General features: G+C 35.4%; 1 protein-coding gene and 1 long non-coding RNA gene across 2 annotated transcripts in view; one reads left to right on the forward strand and one right to left on the reverse strand.

Moving 5' to 3' along the window:
* LOC149550446 (uncharacterized) overlaps positions 1 to 2,593 on the forward strand; it is a 4,936-nt gene extending 2,343 nt beyond the window's left edge. The window contains exon 3 of the long non-coding RNA XR_016354207.1: positions 2,191 to 2,593. This is a non-coding gene — a long non-coding RNA (uncharacterized LOC149550446). The remainder of the gene's footprint in view (positions 1 to 2,190) is intronic.
* Positions 2,594 to 7,111: 4,518 nt separating this feature from the next.
* LOC149550447 (putative LRR receptor-like serine/threonine-protein kinase At1g12460) lies at positions 7,112 to 9,200 on the reverse strand. The gene has a single exon (XM_089795086.1). It carries the CDS (start codon positions 8,527 to 8,529, stop codon positions 7,267 to 7,269), a length of 1,263 nt encoding a protein of 420 aa, XP_089651212.1. The 5' UTR covers positions 8,530 to 9,200; the 3' UTR covers positions 7,112 to 7,266.
* Between the last annotated feature and the right edge of the window lie 12,922 nt (positions 9,201 to 22,122).

Consider the following 22,122-nt stretch of genomic DNA (forward strand, 5'->3'; position numbering starts at 1 on the left):
ATGTGTACACTTGTAATAGTCAACAAATTGAGCTGGAGTTTCTCATACACCATCTGGATCATACATCCCCCTATTCCATTCAAATCTCTATAAATAAATGATATTAAACAAATAATTAGTATTTAGAAAAAGAAATTTGAGGCCTGCAAATTTAAATTTGATGCCCTTCATTATCATTTATCTCAAACTGACCAAGTAATATCCAATCATGTCAATAATTCCTGCAGAAAATTCTTTAAGTAGATAAATCATAAATGGTATTTTCCATATCATATCAACGTTTTTATAATTGCATCATTATGGCCAGTGTGTGTAATATTGCACAACTTTTGTTATCCTCAAGTAAGATGATCATTGCCTTCTTTTTCATACTAGTATTTTCTCCCCAAAACTAGGAATAACACCCTAAGTCATACATATCTCTTCAGCCAAACCTGCTCTATTACCAAACCACCATGTGATCATGCATAAATTGCCTTCTGGTTTTTGAGCTTCTAGGGACCTAGACCTTACCATTCCAACTTGTGGTAGAGGATGAAAAGGCAGAATCCAATGTATACAATCCTGTAAAGGTTAAAGCTGCATCAGTATTTACAACTACAAGCCATAAATCTTCTTCAAAGAGATGCCTATTTTTCTTTTCTTTGCTGAAACATGAGTTGTCAACATAATATCCGCACTAGTTGAAGTGCACAGATGTGGAACAATGTGTACCGAGTTTAGAGTAAATTCTAAAAATCATGTCAGATTTGTTTGACTATCACATTAAATTATGTGATAATTTATCAACATTCAAATGCATTCTTCCAGTGTAATCTTTTTTATCATATTTTGAGCTGAGAGTATTTTTCTTGTTTCATAGACATCAATTGACAATAGTGAACCTTATCACAACAAAGAAGACAGTAATCTGACTCTGGTCTTCAATGAATGTTCTTTGTAATAGCATATATATATATAATCGTTGTGAAGAAGGACTCTGCTGGCATAACTATGCTTATAATTTGCATAACTTGTCTCTCAAGTAGCTAGGCAGGTAATGCTCAAGGAAATGGCAATATTCTTGTATTTAATTCTAGAATCAGATTATGAATCTGCACAGACTTGTGCACATAATTGACCTTGATCAACACATATAGTTAGCATTCACTGATTTGAAAAAACACTTTGTGTTTCTATGACGTTACAATGACCTCTGTTAGTTATCTCTGTAACAGCTCATCCTTTTTTAATTGAAATTTCACTCTTCGCTAATTTAGGTTTGTATTATAAATTAATCCTGAAATGTATTCAAGTTTTTAAGTTTCTTCCTTTATTACTGATGCTCAAATTAAAGACAGGTACAAATCATTCCCATGTTGAAATGTCTTTTACAGTATTATATTGCATCTGTAATATCATTCAATACTTTTTAATTAATTTTTGATTTGATCTTTTACCTATGGGCTCTAACTCCGTCACTTGCACATATCAGATGCAGCTATATGCCACTCAACAGAATGCCACAACCTCCACTTCATATCCCGCTAGTGTGACTGTCCAACAGCCTGTGCAAATGGTTCCACCCTAATGTTTTTGAGTCATACCTTAAGTGCTGAATCTCATGTACATTGCTATCATATTTGCGTCAAGTTTATCATTTGCAATTTGAAATAACCTATTAAACCAAATCCGATTCAATACTATTGTTTTTTTAATTTTTGTAGTTAAAAATCCATGGGTTTTGATTCTTACAGTAATAGTGTCTGTGGGGAGAATCCCCAACGTATTCATGGGTTCTATGATATTTATACTGTGACTCTTTCTTGAATCTCCTTTTTCAATGCCATCATTTTTTAAGTTGAAAAACAAATAAACTTGGAGAAGAGTATCAGTACGAATCATGTTTATAAGAAAGAAATATGAATAAATCAAACATTTCCATGTTCTCCTTACTTTGTCCGCAATATCTTTGTAATTTGGTTATGTCACATGGATATGTACAGACAATTTGACCAGTCGTCAACCTTGCATTTTTTAGTGTTTGAAATTTTAAAAATCTAAATCATTATAGATTGCACACTTTTTATATGTTAAAATATTGATATAAATAATTTTATTGAAGAAAAGTAATTTTGAATGTTAGAATTCTACAGGTTATGAAATGATTTTCATCTTTAATCATCCTTGCCGTCCATTCTCCTAGAGCAGGTTGCAGAGACTTTGTGCTTGTTGGTCCGCTGACTGGACACAATGTTGCTTGCCGTTGTTGAAGCAGATTACAAAAGAGACAAGACGTGCCCTTTTGTGAGACACAGATGCTTTGGCTATTGTGGAAGAGTGAATAGATAATTCCCTAAATACCAAGCTAACGCTCTTCTTCGGGTGCTCGTATCTTCATCCACTGTTTTTGGATGGTGGTTGCAGTGTTAATTTGTAGGATGATTGGAATTATACACAGCCGGCTTCAGTTTTGCACAGTGATTTCGTTTATTTGATTTACATCTTATTTGTTATTTAAACTATATATCATTTATAAGGTTTTGAGGTTTACATATATTTGATTTGATTTTTAAAACGATTTGATGTATTTCAATTATATCATTCTTTTCTATACTTTGAGGTACAACTATATTTATGTAATCTATCAACAAATCATAGAATTTTGTCTATATAAATTTTATCTAACAGAGGGGCCATTTCTGATCATTCTGAGAGAAAATAGATTGAACTGAAGAATTCATTTTAGAATATTCTGAGCAGGACACAAGGTTTTGGTTACCAGGATAGTCGTTATAATTTGCATTGTGCCAAATAGAGGTGCTGAAAAGCTGTTTATATGTATAGTTTGTAACTATGCAAAAAGACCTTAGCAAACCAATTTTGCTTGAGATGGTTCACTGTTAGTTCGCACCTCTACATATATGTTACTTTGTATAAAAATACGTGCATACATCATTATAAGGTTGTGCACAGTTGAACAACATATTAAGAAGGCATCGTGCTTGATTTCATTGACAAGGGTGTACTTCAGCAATTACTGACTGAAAATGCTTCTACATTATTACAACCAATGAGTCACAAAACATCCAAACCACTGTCCTCTCCTGAATATGATATTCTTAAACATGTGCATGTATAGCTCTGGTTATATTCTTAAACATGTGCATGTATAGCTCTGGTTCACTATTTTAGAAATGTTAAAAATTATATTTTATGTCTAGTGTTTTCTAGACTGCATGAATGAGATAAACAAATATTTCACCTGCCTCCACTCCTGAAGTACCCATTCTACCCTTGGAAAATGCAGTAAACCTGTTCACACTTCACAGTAATCACACTTCACAGTAATTAAAGTCAATGATATTCTACATATGTGGTTATATTCACATATAAATTATGGCAATAAATTTTCCTTTTTAGATTTGTGAGATCAATATAATGATATTCTTCATATGTGGTTATATTCACATATAAATTATGACAATAAATGTTATTTTTTAGATTTGTGAGATCATTATTTTGGATTTTGATAGGTTTGAGATATTAAATTTTCAATCCATTTGAATAATAAGCGTTATTTCTGAATTCAGCCATGTAAATTTTTTAACATCAATATTTTAGATTACACTCTACATTAAATTTTCAATCCATATGAATAATAACTGTTACTTTTGAATTCAACCATATAAATTTTTTAACATCAATATTTTAGATTACACTTCACAAATTGTAACCTTGTCAATTTTATTATTAAGACTACACGATTGCTCTGTTTAACTTCAGAGTTAATTAAATGGCAATGTTCATCTGAAATCAAATATGCCAGTTTTTTTGTTATTGCATCAAAGCCCTATAAATCTGTATTTAAAAAGTATCAATTTCCTTCTCAAGTCAAATCAGTGATGGAGAAGCTACTGTTGGTCTTAATCAACTTTCATCTGAAGTGGAGAAGCTACTGTTGGTCTTAATCAACTTTTATCTGAAGTTTTTAAATGGCAATGTTCATCTGAAATCAAATATGCCAGTTTTCTGTTACTGCATCAGAACCCTATAAATCTGTATTCAGATTTGAAAAGTATCAATTTGCTGAAGGAAGTTCAAATCAGCGATGGAGAAGATAATGTTGGTCTTAATCAACTTTCATCTGAAGTGGAGAAGCTACTGTTGGTCTTAATCAACTTTCATCTGAAGTCTAAAAGGCAATGTTCATCTGAAATCAAATATGCCAGTTTTTTGTTATTGCATCAGAACCTTATAAATCTGTATTTTTGAAAAGTATTAATTTGCTGAAGGAAATTCAAGTCAAATCAGCGATGGAGAAGTTACTGTTGGTCTCATCTGAAGTTTATGCAATAGTTGTGTAGCAATTAAATGCATCATCTGAAGTTTATGCAAGCCTTTTGTAGCAATTAGATGCCATCCAACTGTAATACGAATAGGCCCAGCTGTTGCAATTTTGTTCAGATCAAATATAGCATGACACACCATCTATGTACTTAACACAACCATGTCATTTACATACTTTTCAGCCCTTTTTCCATCTGCAATTCAAATAATATATGCCATGATTACCTGGACTTACACTGGCAGTACTGTTTATCATAGCATCAAAACATGATTCCTTACATTATTATTGATGCCCCTTAATTATGTCTGTAGAATTTATAATGCTTCATATGCACTTGATACTTTGGATTTCACTGATAAGTATTTCGTTATAGTTTCCTAAGACTCCTTAATAACATTTGTTCCCATAAATCTTGAAACATATCGTCCACATTTGTTGTCGATTCAATATCCTTTTCTACACACAATTTTCAGCATAACAATCGGCGTAATCTTGGACCCGCAGGTACAAGTGCTAGTGTAGCACTAAAGAAACCATGTGCAAGCTTAACAAGAACAATGAATAGTGCTCAATGATCATGACAATAATGATAGCAAAATGAAAGGGCAATAAGACAAAATAGTGAGGTCAAATAAGACAAAATAGTGAGGTCAAATATCCTGAAAAGATGGAAGTGTGAAGATGAGAGAATAACTAAACACAATTCTTGAAAGGAATGATAGTATCTCGGTATAGAATGTGAGATAAGGGAGAAGGGATAACTTTTTTTGTCTCAAAGAACAGATACCCCTGTCATGACTGTCTTGTTTGATAGTGGTGAAACTACTTATTGTATTTTCTTGATCTTACAGTGATGTATGAAAATGATAGCATCAAGAGATCAGTGGCAAGCTCCAAAAGCAAAAGGAATTTAGCAATGGTTTCGATGCACAAGATCTGATCGGAATGTTCAAAGGTTTTGTGAAGAAATTGTGATTTGCAAGTAAGACAGATATTCCATCACAAAAATGTTTGATAGAAAAAAAGTAAAGAAAAGACAGCCATTAATGTAGAAAATCACAGTCAGGGATGGAAGCATAGGAAAATCTCACATGTTTCAGAAGTCTTATGACTGTTGACTATTGAGGGTTCACAGAGAAAGGCAAGTTCACGAAGAGACAGCTAAATATTAATAAGAGAAATAAGACAGTGAAGTCTATTATCAAAGCCATGATAGCGCCTTGTCTATGAAAAGAAAAAGGAAGCATCAAATATGGCATGGTTTACGGTGTTAATATTTGTCCATATGTCTGAATATAATGACTTTCAACATCACATTAAAATAAAAACGGATCTAAGGAGACAGTAGAAGGCATGGAGGCAGCCCACTGAAGCCACTAGTCACTAAGAGGTGACAAAGACAATGGGCAAACCTGATGTCCCAGACATAATACCAACGCACAAGTTGAAAAGGTTTTGAAGATTATTGACATGCATAACATGATGGCACATGCAATGATAGAGAAAGAGAGATGAAATGCTAAATCATTGTTCATCAAGATATAGGCATGAATAACAAACGGTTATTAAGTCAATTTTCCTGAAGATTTCGACTTCACAATCTCCACTTCTCAAATATATTGAGATCAACTAATCCTCTTTAGATACATGCATTATTATTAACAGCTGTGGATCATAAATTCCTCAAAAGACTATAGATGAGGTGTGGGACACATCTACCTTTTAAGGAGCAAACATATTAAAATTACAACTTACATCCAAATAAGTTTGACCTCTTCTACATGGAGTTACACTAAATTATTATGCTTATTTCTACATGGAGTTGCACTAAATTATTATGCTTATTTAAATTCCTAATGTTTCTAGTACCATCTATATGATATCAAATGTAGCTCTAGTTGTCCTCTCTGGTAAAGACGTCAACTTCTTTCTAAATTTACATTTTCCATATGCATTTAAGATTAGCTGAAGTGCCAAAGTGGTTTTAATCCCGTGATAAAGTTGGTAAGATCCACAATGTTGTAAAATTTTAGACAGAGAAAATATAACTAGCATCAAGTCGCACCTTAATTTTGCAGATGATTTGTGCTTGTCCATGTACGCTCTTGTTTAAAAACTATCCTCTCTAGTGAGCTACAGATTTCAAAACATTTATTGTAGTATAAAATTGCTTGCTTGTGATTAAAATGAGATTAGTAGCAATGCAGTTAATTGAAAAATATGAGGTTGTTATATTTCATGGATGATTCTACACTACTATAAACACTCGGTTTTTGAAAATATTTAAATTGGGAAATATGATAAACCTGAATGGAATCTTCTCAACACATTGAATACTGAAATTATCAGAGGATTAAGCTGCAGGATATCTCTAATCTTTTCTGGACACACTGTATTTAAGAATTGTATTGAACAATACGAGATCATAGCCAACCAATACCTTGAATGTTTCCTTCAGAATCTGGTTTCCATATGAAAAGGAAACAAAATGCTTGTTAGACTACCACCTGGTATCCAATTCTGAAGACACCCAAAAAGGATACATTTCCGGCAAATAGGAGCTAGCACAGATTGTACATATGCTTGGAACCAAATTTAGGACAACCATTCTGCACCATTTAGAAGATAAATATCGGAATCCCTGAACTGAAATTCAGATTGAAATTGATGACGAAGTTAAAAATAATTTCAAGAAAACCATTAGGTTAACTTCTTGCATAGAGTGTCTAATACAAGAGAAATCAAATAAACTTTGAAGGAATACATAATTGAAAGCATAGAGTGTCTAATACAAGAGAAATCAAATAAACTTTGAAGGAATACATAATTGAAAAACCTAAACCTTGATGGAAATATGCATAAAACCAAAACATTTTCTGCATTTTACAGAGGAAGCTAAATCGAAGTCGCCAAAAATGTATAGCAAATTTGCTTGCTTATTGCAACTCTGAATCGGATATGATTGACTCAAGAAACTGAACAGCCTCTGCCATGCTGGGTCTTCTCGAAGGTGTTTGGGCAGTGCAAATAAGTCCCAATTTCAAGACCTGCATGATCTCATCATCAGACTGCTGCAGTAAATTTAGATCAATACATGCTCCTACATCCCCACGTTCAAGAGAAGATCTCACATACTCACAAAGAAGTACCACATCAGAATCAGGGCTTTCAACTGGTCTCCGTCCTGTAATGAGCTCCATCAGAATCACCCCAAAACTATATACATCACATTTTTCGGTTAAAAAGCTTGAGCTCAAATTCTGTCGGGCAAGTTCTGGTGCAACATAGCCAACAGCAGTATAATATGTCCTACTCGGAGATATATATGAGTCTAACATTGGCAGCAGATTGGCAAGTCCATAATCTGATAAGTGGGGCTCAAAATCATCATCAATGAGAATATTTGTTGACTTGACATTAAAGTGTAATATGGGAGGTTTACAGTCATGGTGGAGATATGCAAGGGCTTTAGCAGTTCCCAAGGCAATATTAAAACGTCTACCCCAACTCAAGTGTGAGTTCTCTGGATGCCTTTCATGCAAATGATTGTAAAGATTATCATTAGGAATGAAATCTGCAAAAATGAGTTGCATAGTTGATGAGCAATAATATCCCTGGAGTGCAACAAGATTAGGATGTTGAAGGTTGCCAAGACGGACAATCTCTGGTTCAAATTCTTCTAGCTTTTTTAATCTGCCTGGTATTTTCAGCTTCTTTACTGCAAAAACTAATCCTTCATTTAAAGATACTTTATGTACACTCCCAATGGCACCACTTCCAATCAAACATTCATTATCAAGCAAAGCCTTGGTCCCTGCCTCCCAATCTTCATACTTTGATGGCAGGGTTTTGCTGAAGAAAACAAGCTTCCCACTAATCAGATTCGAGCCTGGAGAAGGTGGCGTGCTCTCATAAACGAGCGATTCTCTGTTTTTTCTCCCAACTGATCTCACATTTATTAATGTAATGACGCATACAGCTACAGCTATAACAGCAGCTGCTACAATGGCAATTATTCCAGAGGCACTTAATACCCTTGTTCTCTCACCCCCAAGAGAACTTGTTGCCAGAGATACAACTGATGCAGGTCCTTCAGAAACTATCTTTAAGGAACGCCCACCTAATTCTCCATTCCCCACAAAGAATCCCTTACCAAATCTACCCATTACAGAATCGTTAGGAACACGCCCCTGAAGCATGCCAAATGAAACCCTAAGGTAACCTAAATGCCTAATATTACCCCAGTAATGAGGTACAGTTCCAGTCAATATATCATTGGACAACTCAAGATGTTTTATATTGCTGAGGTTGCCCGTATTTAAAGAAATCCTTCCATTGATCAGATTATTTATATACGTTATACTGCAAAGCTTCACAGGTATAGAGCCATGAGAGTGATGTCAGACAGAATCCTATAAAACAAGTACGAAAAGGGAAAAAAGAAACTTGTGTCAATGCCCAACGGTTCATCTGCAACTATTGACATTGTTTTAGAGCTCTGGAGACATATTCTTTTTGGTGCATTTAATGCATGCTTTGTGCTTAAATTCAAATTGCTACTGAGAAAAATGGAACCCGTCGTTAGATATTTGACCAATTTGTTCATGAGACTAGCAGTGAAAGGCTTAATAAGAAAAAGAAACCTTAATCTGTTCAACTGCCACGATGCAGGAATTGCCCATGCAATCATAACACTGTTTTCCCACTAAAATGAATTTAATGCTAAAAAACGGTTACGAGAAGTTCAGCACTTACAGCTCAAAGAAAAATCTGCAATTTGGATGCACGCCAGGAATAGGAACTGCAAGAAACTCAATATTTCCAATTTCTCTAGGAAATGATTGCGGGAACAGAACATAAAATCCAAACAAAGAGAATTTGAGAAGGTTGTCTATGGAAATCCGTTTCAAATATATATCACAAATTTCAGCTATGATTAGATATATTAAATTTTTTATATAGACACAGTCTACATTTCTAAAAGGAAACAACCTTCCACTACAAATCATTATAAAAAAGGTAAAAACAAGAAATCAAATCTAAGGAAAGCATCAACAAAAAGGAAAAATCTACATAGAAACATTCTATACTATATGGCTCTACAAAGAAAACAATCAATTTCCACAAAAAAATAAATTAAAAGCCAACTTTTAAAAAATTCAAAATAACAAATAACTGTCGTTGAAAAAATCTTCCATTTTATCTCTTAAAACTGACATTTAAAGAGGAAACATTCCATTTTGAATTGTATTGTTTGAATTATATACATGCACACATAAACGTAAAGATAATGAAACATTTTCATTACATCCTATGAACGCTAGGAGGGAAAGAAACAAATAGGGCTCTCAAATAAGAGATTATTTTTAGAAAAATCCAATTTTTATTTGTGAAACTAAAACTGAATGTGTTTTCCTCTATATTTCGGTTCTCATACTCATTCGCTTTCAGTTCTTCGTTTCACATTAAAAAAGGTGAAGCATCTCATACACACATTCCTTGTTCTCGTGAAAAATTACTGCATTCGTAAGTATTTCACCGTTAGGCACTATAATAAATCATTAATTGTTTGTTCTATAATTTGGACAGGGTTGCTAAATCTACCGAATATAATCTATGGAATTCATCCAGCAGTGCCTTCTAAAAGAAAAAAATGAACATGAACAAATGATAAACTTCCACACTTGCTTGGCTGATAACACAACAAATAAATCGGTGATACTGGAACAGTTTTTATATTCTAATGCATTTTAAGCTTATGATATTTGTCACTATACGCGTCCATAAGTCTTAGAATTTGTGGAAGAGCTGTGATTTTGCTAAAAAAAATCATGAATCCTTAAATAACATGTCGTTAAAGTGGTTTTTAAGTTTGTAGGCGTAACATTTAGTCAATTGAAGTGTAGTGAGAACATTATAAATATAGTATATTTTGTGGTGTCTTATATCATAGAGTATATTATCTTTAAATTTGTGGTACTAAAGTTATATCATTGAAATATACTATAGAACATTATGATTAGATATTGATAATGGTCTAAATTGCATTTATTAGATGTAAAAAGAATTATCAATTTATCAATCAGATTCAAGTATTTTTAGAGTTTATTAGTGTGTAGTATAGTTTTTTAACTTTCATATATTTAAAATTTTAAAATAATAACATTTATTTTTTGATGAATAGTCCTTTTCTATTAATAAATTAATATACTAGTTACAAATTCATAAAAAAAGGGTCATGGGGTACAAGATCATCTCACGAGAGTTCAGATGGTCGAAGTTGGATTCAACAACTATTCATAAAAAAAAAAATGTAAGCACCTTCCTTAGGCCGCCAGAGCAGTGCCAGTTGAGGGAAGTGGTTCATCACGATCATTAAAACCCCAGGCATCCCTGAGATTGGCAAGCAGACTAGGAACAGTCCAACCATCAACATCATCATCATCATCACCATCACTAGCTTGTTCTTTGTCTTTCTCTTCTGCCCGCAGTAGAGAAATAGCCAGATTCAAGCAAAAAGGCCATTTGGAGCTAATAGCGCTAGGAAGAGCAGCAAGAGGAGGAGCCATAGGAACTGGGGACCAACTAGAGCTGTGGTGAGGTGGAGAAGCCGAGTAGTGCCGCCAACCATCATTGCCACCACTAGGAGAGTGGTGGTGGGGAGCCTACGAGCATGGCGTATGCGAGCAGTGAGTAGAAGAACCATGACCCTGGGGTGGAGTATGGTCAACTAAATCAGAAGTCACTCTAGTGACCGTGTATGATGCATTACCCCAGTGATTGAGCAACTCCTGAAGATGGACCACCTCTAGAGCCACATGGTTGGTTTGGACCTGTATTTGCAACATGACATTATTACAAATGCATGTTTTAGAGTACATAGCAACATTGATATTAAGAAAGCTATGAGTGAAAAGAACAACATTCCTATCCTTCCATAAAGTAAATAAAATCTCCATCCTAAAAGTATGCCAAATCTAGAAAAATTTCCTAGGGATCTTAGGGGAATCACGCAACAAAATCATGTGCCAAGAAAAGAGTTCTAGCTTGAAAGGCATGAAAAAATCATGTATCCAATTCCAACAATTTTGAGCACACCTACGAAATCAAAAAAATGTAAAAAAAGACTCAAGATGCCCACAAAAAGGACAGCGAGGATCCAAAACACCAAGATGCTTGAGTCGTAGCCCAAGGGGAAGCCCTTGAAACACTAAGCACTAGGAAAAATGGGAAATTTTGGGCTCAATGATAGCACTTCAGATAGTGTCAAATCGCATTCTCCAATGATAAGTAGAAGACTATAGATGCCAATGTTGGTTGAGAGTATCCACCATAGGAAGATGGGGAGAAAGCTAGCAATATCCTAAGCTAGGTTTGTAACTGATGAAGGGTGTGGTAGGATACCACTTCCAAGCTTTCCACCAAGGTCACGCAGACTAGATGCCCACCTTGTGGATCAAATGATCTAGTAGGGTAGAGAGTAGAAGATTAAAAGTCTGTCAATCTGGACAAGCAAAATGGAACTGGACTTGAATATCCTCCCAAGATCTAAGACTCATAGAGATTCTAGAAAAGGGATCCTTAGGAGTCTTGATGCCACATTTGAAAAAATGTAGAGAACTGGCACCTTGAGTCTTGGCCAGAGGAAGACCCTGAATCACAAACAACAGTAACCACCAAAGGTTATGTTGATTCAAAGAAAGCCCATCACAAAACTCATCACCATCCAATGAAGCCAAGGCCTAACAACTTACCAAGCTTTCTAAATGCTTTTGATAAAAAAGGAGCCCTGGATATGAATAGTTTCTCGCATAATGAGAAGGGTTTGAAGACCAATCCCCTTCTACACATGTTTGTTAACAAGGAAACCAAAGAGATACAATGTTGAAGCAACACTTTCCAAGCTTCATCACTAGTGAGAGCACAAATAATCCACTTAGCACAAAGAGCGAGCCCTTGCTTCTATGTAAAAAGAAGGCCAAGACCTTCAGACTCTTTGGGGAGACAACAAAAATTCCAAGCAACCCTATGAAAACCATGATGATCAGACCTAGAAGCCCAAAGAAAGTCATGAAGCAAATGCTCCAACTTGAGGTAGGAGGCTACGGAAGGAGCCCAACATGAAGAGTAATACACATGAGTAGCCACTAGCACCTTAGAGAAAATCTGGAATTTCCCCATAAGAGAAAGGGGTTTAGTAATCCAATAATCAAGCTTTTTCTCAATTTTCATGAGCATGACATTCCACAATTCCACCAGAGAAGCTTGAAAGGAAAAGGGCATGCCTAGAAAGTGGAAAATCTCCCCGTGGGTAACCCATTTCCACTCGAATTGAGCAAGCCAAGGCGGTGCTAGAAGGAAAGATTTCATTTAATAGAGTATATTGTGCCATTGAATAGCCAAACCAGAAGCTTGACAAAAAGTGTCCAAGCATTGCAAGACATTAGTGATATTTTCCTCATCCTCTAGGAGAGTGAGAGAAGAGTCACCAGCAAAGTGGCCATTAACAAGCTAAGAAGAAGACTCAGGCAATGAAATTCCATGAACCAAACCAACAAAAACAGAGTGAGCAAGTAAGTAACCAAACCCTTCAGCAACAAGAACATACAAAGTTAGGGCTAGAGGAAAACCCTACTGGATAGATCAAAAAAACTCGAAGGCTTCAGATTGAGAGTTGTTAATGGTAATACAAGCATTAGCATCACCAAAAAGCATTTCCATAGACTGAAGAAAGTTAGGGCTGAAACCAAAGCTTGAAGCATAGCCAAAATGAATGGTCATTCAATTCGATTATAAGCTTTGGCAAAATCAATTTTTAAAAACATAGTCTACTAATTGGACTTGTGAGCTCACTCCATGCCTTCCAAACAATAATGATGTTGCCAAGAATATACCAAGACTTGTTAAAATCAGTTTTTTCTGGGTGCACAATTAAGGGAAGAGGATGTCAAATCTTGAGAGATAAAGCCTTAACAATGATCTTGTATGACACATTAAGCAAGGTGATGGGCTGCCAGTTGCAAATATCCCCAGGGTCACCAACTTTAGGTATGAATTTAGTGATTCCTTTATTAATGATGGCTCCTAGACTCTTAGAGTGGTATGCTTTAGGATAGACTTTATGCAAGTCTAGACCAATAGACTCCTAAAGGTGTTTGTATAATTCACACGGGAACCTGTCACACCTAGGGGATTTTTCATCTACCATAGAAAAGACAACTTCCTTGAGGTCCCTGATTGTGAAAAGTTGTTCATAGAAACCTCATTGCTTGACTCCTAGGTAGTTTAGAGTAATAGAAATACACTTTCTGAGAGATTCCTCCTGGACATGAATTTCCCTGCAAAGAAAAAGAAAATTCATAATGATGAACAAAGGCTTGCAGGATGTTAGGGAGATTGGAAAGAATAGCATTTCCCTATTTAATCTTTTTAATCCCAAAGTTGATATGATGGGCTCTGAGAGCCTAGAAGAATTCTTTAGAAGCTTTATCGCCAACCTCCAACCAGTGGAGTTAAGCTTTGATTTTGGCACCTCGAGCAACATAGCTATTAGCAATCTATTTCTCATGGTGAAGCTTGGAAAGATGGACTTGCAAATCATAATCAAATGGGTTAATGGTAATAGCTTTAGAAGCCTTCTTGAGAGCCTTGGTATTGACTTCATAAGATCTTTTCTAAAAATAGTCAATTGCCACCCATAGATGCGAAGAAACCTAGTGGTTCTGGTAACATCATCATTCCACCATTGAATCCAAGCTATTTGAGAATGGGGATGTGACTCCAAATTCCAGACACATAAGATGTGAGCAATAGTGGAAGCATGCATTAGCACCAACGTGTTGAGGAAAAATTGTGTTCTGACATATTCTTGGATAGCTATTTGCCAAGAATGGTAAATAAATGGGATGGTGGTCTAATAATGTCACATCCGGTAGAGGAATGACAGGTAACTCTTGATCTTTAGAAAAGGAGAAAAAAGATCATGCTAAAATCATAGCATGATTGAGACATTTAAAATACTGTTAGAGCCAACTTGAAAATTAGACTAAGTGTGCTAGATCCCACTTTGCTGGTGGTGGTTAGCATTGGGATTTAAAAGGCCCAATTTATTGTGCATATAGTACTACACTTCCCTTTCCCTAGTTTTCCAACGACATCAGAAGCTAGCTCTACCATATTAAAATTGTTGTACATAACCCAAGTAGTTGGAGGCAAGTTGTTAGCCATCCAACACCAAAGTTGAGATCTTTCTACAACATCATTGGGAGCATAAACATTAACTATACCAAATGAATGATTATTGATAGAAAGAAAAATCTAAATAATTATGTGCATGGGGTCAAAACCATGTGAAATAATAACAGAATGAAGACGAGGTGACAAGAGAGTAACTACATCACATCTACTAGTTTTATGTTGAGAAGAAAACATAGTGTTGTCTGACCAAATGATGTGACATGCAAAAGAAAGCATGAAACTAGAGATTTTAACATGTTGCATACAAAGGAAATCTAAATTACCAAGTCTATGATGAGTATCGTGGACATAGTACTTTCTGGAGAGGTCTGTAAGACCTCATATATTCCATGATAAAAAAATTCATGAAAACTCTTCCATATCTTCTTCATTCTCAAGGGAGTAGTTATTTTGCAAAAAAGTAGAAACTAGGCTGAAGCTAGAGGGAAATCCTCCAAGAGCGATGACCTGCCACTTCTCATCTAGTTTCTGAGCATGTCTGGGAGGATTTTGAGAACGCTGCACATTCTGAGTCTCAATGGATGATGCAGTAAGAAGAGTGTGAACCACTACAGGAGTGGTAGCCCTTGTAGCCTCCATGATCCCCTATGAAGCAATAGGAATTGACTCCAATGAAACTGTCATTGACCCTGCAATGACTAAGGTCTATGCTCCATTCTAAATAGGAGCAAAAGCTGAAACAACATTCGACTATTTGGGGGCCAAGGAAGCCTTTCCCTTATGCCCAATAGTGGTCCATTCCTCTCTTTTTTCCCTTCTGTTGGATTTATAGGAGCATCCTTGGCCAGGGGTTTGACCCTAGGCACTACCAAAGGACAATCCCTAATCTTGTGTTCCACTGATAAACACCTATAACAAGTGTTTGGAAGGTTCAAATAAAGAACCTTTTGAGAGAAGGTGTGGGAACCAATTTGAATCTCCATAGAATCCTTGAGATCCTTGGAGATATCAACCTCAACACAAACGTGTTTATTGGGTTGAGCATTGAAAAACTTATCATGTTTCTTAGTAACAACTTTGCCAAAAGTGTTGGCAATGGACTCAATAAAAGGCTAGCATGGTAGGGGAAGACTAGGTACTCAACCCAAATAGGAACCTTAAGCTTTTTGTCATCAGAGATTGTAAAATCTCATGACCACCTTTGGAACACAAGCAAGGAGGAATGAACCAACCAAGGGCCATTGCCAAAGACTGCATCAGCCTAGGATGAGTTAGAAAAGCATAATTAAAAAAAACCTTTGGTAAGGTTTTTCACATCTTCAAGGTAGACTCCGTGAGGATTCTAGCTCTTGGTGAACCATTCTCTAAGCATGGCTTCAAGAGGAGTCCAAGCCACAAAATAAACTATCACTGTATGTTGTTCTAACTATTCACATGCAATGTTAAATTCTTGCAAAGGAAGGATAATATCAGGATTACCTCATGGAAGACCTTCGGGATGAACTTGCAAGGATGTTTGTTTAATGGAGGTGCCATGACTATCCAAAGCAACAACATAAACACTAGTATCAACTATTGGGTCACAGCTGATCAAGGCCATTATAAACTAGCCCTAAAAACTCCTACACTAAATGTGGTTTGACAGATGGAGAAAACAAAAGGAATGCTCAAATAGAAGTCATACGCAGGAAACACATGAAACCCTAACAGAGCGAAAATTGAAAGACCATCCAAATCACCAAACCTCTATCGATAATAATATTTATTTATCTTTGATTGGTTCACTATTTTTAGTAAGGATAAAATTCCTTTTCTAATACTTTAATTAATAAAATATTAACTTGTCAATAATATTAAATTAATGAAAAGGGTAAATGGTAGTCCATAGTTCAACTATCAAATTTATGATTTCTCATTATTTTATATAATTCTTCAATTAATATATTGTTTATTAAATTCAATATATATATGTTGGAATTACAATAGGAAAGGTAAAATTCTGAGAGGGAGGGGGTGTGAATTAGTAGTTTAAACTTTGACCCATAAAACATTCACCACACATCCATCTCATAGGTTCAATAAGTAAACTAAAATACCATGTAAAGCATGTACATCTAAATCATGTAAACAAGTAAACATTCACACATATATGACACCATAAATGATTACCTAGAAAGCCTCCAATGAGAAGGTAAAACTAGGGTGGGGTTGACACCCACAAATCTTCACTACTTTAGTAATAAAGTGTATCTAATGAAGGTTACAATGTTTGATCATGAAACATGATCTACCCTGTGAAAGCTCTGCCCTGTTAAAGGCTTACAAAGACTATTAGGTCTTACCCTATTAAAGGATTTCAACACCCTGTTAGAAGTGTGCCTTGTTAAAGGACTTTAACTCACAACTAAGTAAGCACCTTATTAGAGGATTTCAATACAGCCTATTAGGACTACTCTGTTAGGAGATTTAACTAATTCACTTATTAAAATGATTCAATATTGATCCTGTGGTTAGCACTTTGTTGCTTGATGATAGATCACCTCTAAACTGATGTATTCTTGATCCTTTCCTTGATCAAATGTCTTTCTATTGTATGTTATTCCCTTCCTCTATTCTCTTTTAACTGATTTTGCAATGCAATTTCACTTCACAATACCTTAGCCATCATGAATGCTCTATTTACACATGCAAATTTCTCTCTTCGCTCCTTCCACATGCATATGAAGTTTAGGGTTTTTCCTCCTTAAGAAGATCTAGGTGACTTAGGGTTAGGTATTAATCAATAGCCATGATTATTCCATTTTTCCACTTAAACCTCCCCTTTTTTGATTGGTTGTATGCAATTCATAGGGATTCCAACTTAAGATTCATCCTTATCTCCAAATATCGTAATTCAATCTTTAAGTTGGCTCAAAAATGGTTTACATAGTAGTTTGTGCCATTACAAACAACTATGATAAAACTATCTTAATCAACATATGAAGTCTCTGATACTCGACATATACTATCTTCTATTTGTGACTCGTCATCTAAATGACTTGGCATGCACTGCTTACTCAGCTCCTGAATTATTCAACATACACTATCTACTTAGCACTTGAGTGATTTGGCAGATGAGTGACTTGGTACTCACTATGGACTTAGCATGCTCTATCTTATACATGTTGTGCTCCACATGTTCTACTTGTTTGGCATGAACTAAGTAAATGACTTAAGTGTGTAGACACTCACTTGTCAAAACCAATCTGAGATAAACAATCTCCACCTCTGACATGAGTGTCAAAAACACTTGATCATGCATTGATATACTTATTCTTATGAGCATAACATATCTTTTATTCGGCTTATGTATAAAATTTCAATATTTCAATATTTTGTAACAACTTATACCTCAAAATTTGATAACTCCCCCTGAGTTGATAGATCTCATTATGTACTCAAAATTTTGTACTCCCGCTAAGTAGATATGCTTCATGTTTTTTGTGCTTTTCTTTTTTTGCTCCCCCATTCTCTTACTTTGTTTTAGCTTAGCTTTCTCTCATTCTCCCCCTTTTCTTATTCTCCCCCTTTTTTCCTCTATCTCTTCCTTTTTGACACTAATGTCAATGGGCTATAAACTAATAATGTGTTTGTCCAAAAAAATAATATGCACCTCAAGAATAATTTTGAGAGTTGCATCCCAATTTTCACATGCTACATCCAAAGAATTAATTTGGATAGCCAACTTGACAGCAAGGTGGACTAGGCCATCTAATGTAGAAAGATTGAGGTCTTTCTTCATATGAGTCTCTGCATAGCCTAACTCCTTGTGCAAAATCTCCATGTGAGGAGTCAAAAATTTTTGGATGCTAATCAATTTGGCCCTTATGTTGGCTTCTTTGGTAGATAATGCTACTAATTGACTCTAGATTTGCAATAAAGTGTAGGGCCCATTTACCATTGCACCAAAAGCCATGACTGTTAGTGAACATGGAACACCACATAATTAACCACCTATGGGCAGGGGAGCATGTCGCATCACCCAACAATCTCCCCCTCGACACTCATACCAGGTGCTTACATGGGTCAAGAAGGCATTGGGGAGATTTGAACCCATGACCAAGCCAAAACTAGGCTCTGATACCAATTGTAAGGCCCATTTACTGTTGCACCAAAAGCCATGACTGTTAGTGAACATGGAACACCACATAATTAACCACCTATGGGCAGGGGAGCACGTCGTATCACCCAATATAAAGTTCTAAAATGCTTCTCACTTTGAGTTGGATTCATAGGCACTTTCGCTCTTGATGAATTAAGTTGACTTTCCAAGCTCAAAATGTGACATCTTGTCTCTTGTGTGAAGAGTGTGGATTTTCATAATGAGAAAATTTTCTCAAGTACCTTCTTCACACGTTCTACCTTAGTTTCCAATGCAACTTGTGTAAGTGCAATGTCACTTGATATTTTCTCATTCACTTTACTTTGAATTTTCTTTTCAGACCATTCTAATAATTTTGCACTTGTATCAAGGTCTACATCACTTACCTTTTCTACTATATTTGTCAATTGTTCAATTAGTGGCTTAGTTTCATCTAGAGTAGGTAGACTGAATGCATCTAATAAGATGTTTTTAATATTTGGCAAAGCTTGCTTCTGCTTGTGCTCCCTTTTGAGTAGTTCTTGATGCTTCTTTCTAGCCAAGGCTTCTTGTAGTATGCCCATCTTCTCTATTATCATTGTGGCATAGTAAAAATTTTCTTAAAAAATTTCTTCATCAAGGCTCACATCTCCACATTGTATTACCTCTTCTACCTTTGATGAACTTGGACTTGTCACTAAGAATTGCAAGGGTGTTGCACCTGTGCTTGGTTTCTAAATAGTGTGATCGGAAGCAATGCCAAATTTTGGTAAAGTTACTAGGGCTTGAATTGCTACTTGCTCCTTCACCTTGGGTATTAACTCAATCTCTTTAGGCTTGTCCTTTTCTGCCACAATGCCTTGAATTGCACCTTGAACTTGTGTTGAAGGTGTAGATAAACCTATCTGACCTATTTCACTCTGTTTTTTAGTAGTGCCTTGAGTTTCCATTGTGTCCTTTCCAACTATTTCAACCTTCGTTGATGTAATTTCTAGTATTTTATCCAAATTTTGTACACTAGTGACTTGAGGGGTTATGGTAGGTGGTTCTTGTGTTTTCGCCTCTTCCCTTGTAGTGTCAATCACTGATTTCTAAATTTCATCTAGACTCACTAACACAGGATCATCACATAATTTAGCATGCAATGTAGATTGATCTAGTATCTTTTTTATATCTTTCTCTATTAAGGGATTGATGTTATGAGGTAGTGAGATCAGAAACATCCTTCACTATTACTGTTTCAGTATTTACAGTTGTTATATGTTGAGGGATGACATTAGGCAATTGTGTATCCTATACACTCTATTCTTCTTGTTGTTCTACCTCAGCCATTGCCTATTCATCTACATTCATTTTTGTACCTCGCTTAGTTGTGTTTTCATTGTTTTCATCTTCTTCATCATCTTTAACCTCAATAGGCTCCTATTCTCCTTCTTTTACTATAGCTAGTCCATATGTAATTTTCCACATTTGTGTTGTCTTCTTTACAAACATCTTCAATATTGTTTTGCAATATGCTAAAGACTATATTTTGGGACAAATATAACTACATATTTTTTCATAACCTTAGAAAATTGGGCCTTGCTAAGTTTAGGCATAACTTGAGCAAGTGATGTCTCCCTAATCTGTCTTTCTAGGTTCAAACAATAATGCCATTTCTTCTCCACTCTTTCATATAAAATTTTAGGCATAGAGTTGGCAATCTCTAGAGGGGATTTCTTAAAATTTTCCATCATGGCATATATTGCCTCCTCCACTTGATTCTTTTCAACTTTACCAAGATTATCAAAATCAATATGAGAAAATCCTGACAAATCTGCACTATTCTTAATATTTTCACATAGGTTTTCTAGATTTGATAATGGGTTGTGACTCACCACTTGGAATTGGTTATCGTCATCTGATTCTGTTCTCTCGTCATCAAATTCATCTTGTGCAATGTATTTCTTCCTTGGCCTTTTTCTGAGCTCCTCTTTCCTACTTTGCTAGTTTGGATTTCTCCTTTATCTTTTGCATAGTAACACATGCACTAGCCCTTGTGGTAGGTGTTGTAGGTTTGGATTGGCTTGGTTTAATAGTCTTTTTGGATCTTGTCACTAGTTGAGCCTTATCCTTTCTCTTCTTCTTATCAATAGGGGTGGGTGCTTCCTTGACTTCTTCTTCCTCAGCATATTCTGTAACTTCTATCTCTTCCTCGTGCTGATCTTCTCCCATTCCTTGTGTTAATGCAAGTGGTGCTTGGGTTTGGGTGTCTTCTTCCTCTTCATCCTCTTCTTGCTTGGCACCTTCACCAAATTTAGCATTTAATTTCTCCACCAACTTCTCCTTCTTCTTTATAATAGAGGCAATCTTTAGTTCCATGGTAATCTTAGATTTGGCCATCTCATAATTACCAAATGCTTTGGCATTTTTGTCTATCTCTTTTGCAAATAATGTAGTTATTATTGTAGAGGCATCATCTACATTAATTTCATATCCTAATGGCCTTAGCCATCTTAAACTTGGATTTGCTACTTGAAAAAATGTATAATTAGCATCAACTAAGAAACAAACATTGTCATAATGTTTTTCCACTAAATATATTGGAATCCTCAATCTTTTCTTTATAGATTGCTTGAAGTCCTCAAAGTAACTTTTCATTACTGACTAAAAATTCTCACCCAATTGTTCAATGAACTCCTTTATTTGTACTACCACTGACATGTTTGTCTTCCATGCCATAGTGCCAAATGTAGGAAATGTGTTTTGAACATAAAAGAAGATATATATTAGAATAGAACCAAATTCTCACGAAGCACTCTTTGTTCTCCTTATTGCTCCTAGGTTTTCAATCAATTGTTGTAGCTGTAGCTTGACAAGATCATATGTGTGATCATTTTCACAATCTTATAACCAACATCTATTGCAATATAGGGCACACTGTTCAATATGCTTGATTGATAACACTTGTGTACAATTACCCTTACTACAAAGTTTATCAATGGATCTGTAATGGTGTCAATAGTCATTCATCTCTTATTCCACATAGCCCCTGTGTTCTTCTCAATAACCTATTTTTAGTCACTCCTTAAAGTCTTAGTCTAATCTAGGGTTGGATATCCTATTACCCAATGGATTATTCTTTTGGTGATTTTGATAGGCATCTAGAAATCTAGGGCATGAGTTAACTCTTTCTTTTCTACAATTTTAAATTCTTCCATTAACACACCATTCTCACAAAGTTTATTATATGCTTGTTTGATCTCCATGTCTCCAACACCACTAATCTTATAGTTGTAACACTTCCTGACATATTGAACCATTAAAATTTTTGGTGGTATCATGGATAATGCACCAGAGGGATCTTGTTTATATGCAATATCTAGAATAGCTTTGAAAATTGGTTGTTTGACCTTACTACTAACCAATTGAACATTCCAAACCTCCTTACCCTCTACTTATTTAGCCCTCAAAGAACTAGATGCCATTATTCAAA

This window comes from Cupressus sempervirens, chromosome 7 (assembly GCF_028749045.1).
Source record: "Cupressus sempervirens isolate cs-2001-9-10 chromosome 7, ASM2874904v1, whole genome shotgun sequence".
Classification (NCBI taxonomy): Eukaryota; Viridiplantae; Streptophyta; class Pinopsida; order Cupressales; family Cupressaceae; genus Cupressus; species Cupressus sempervirens.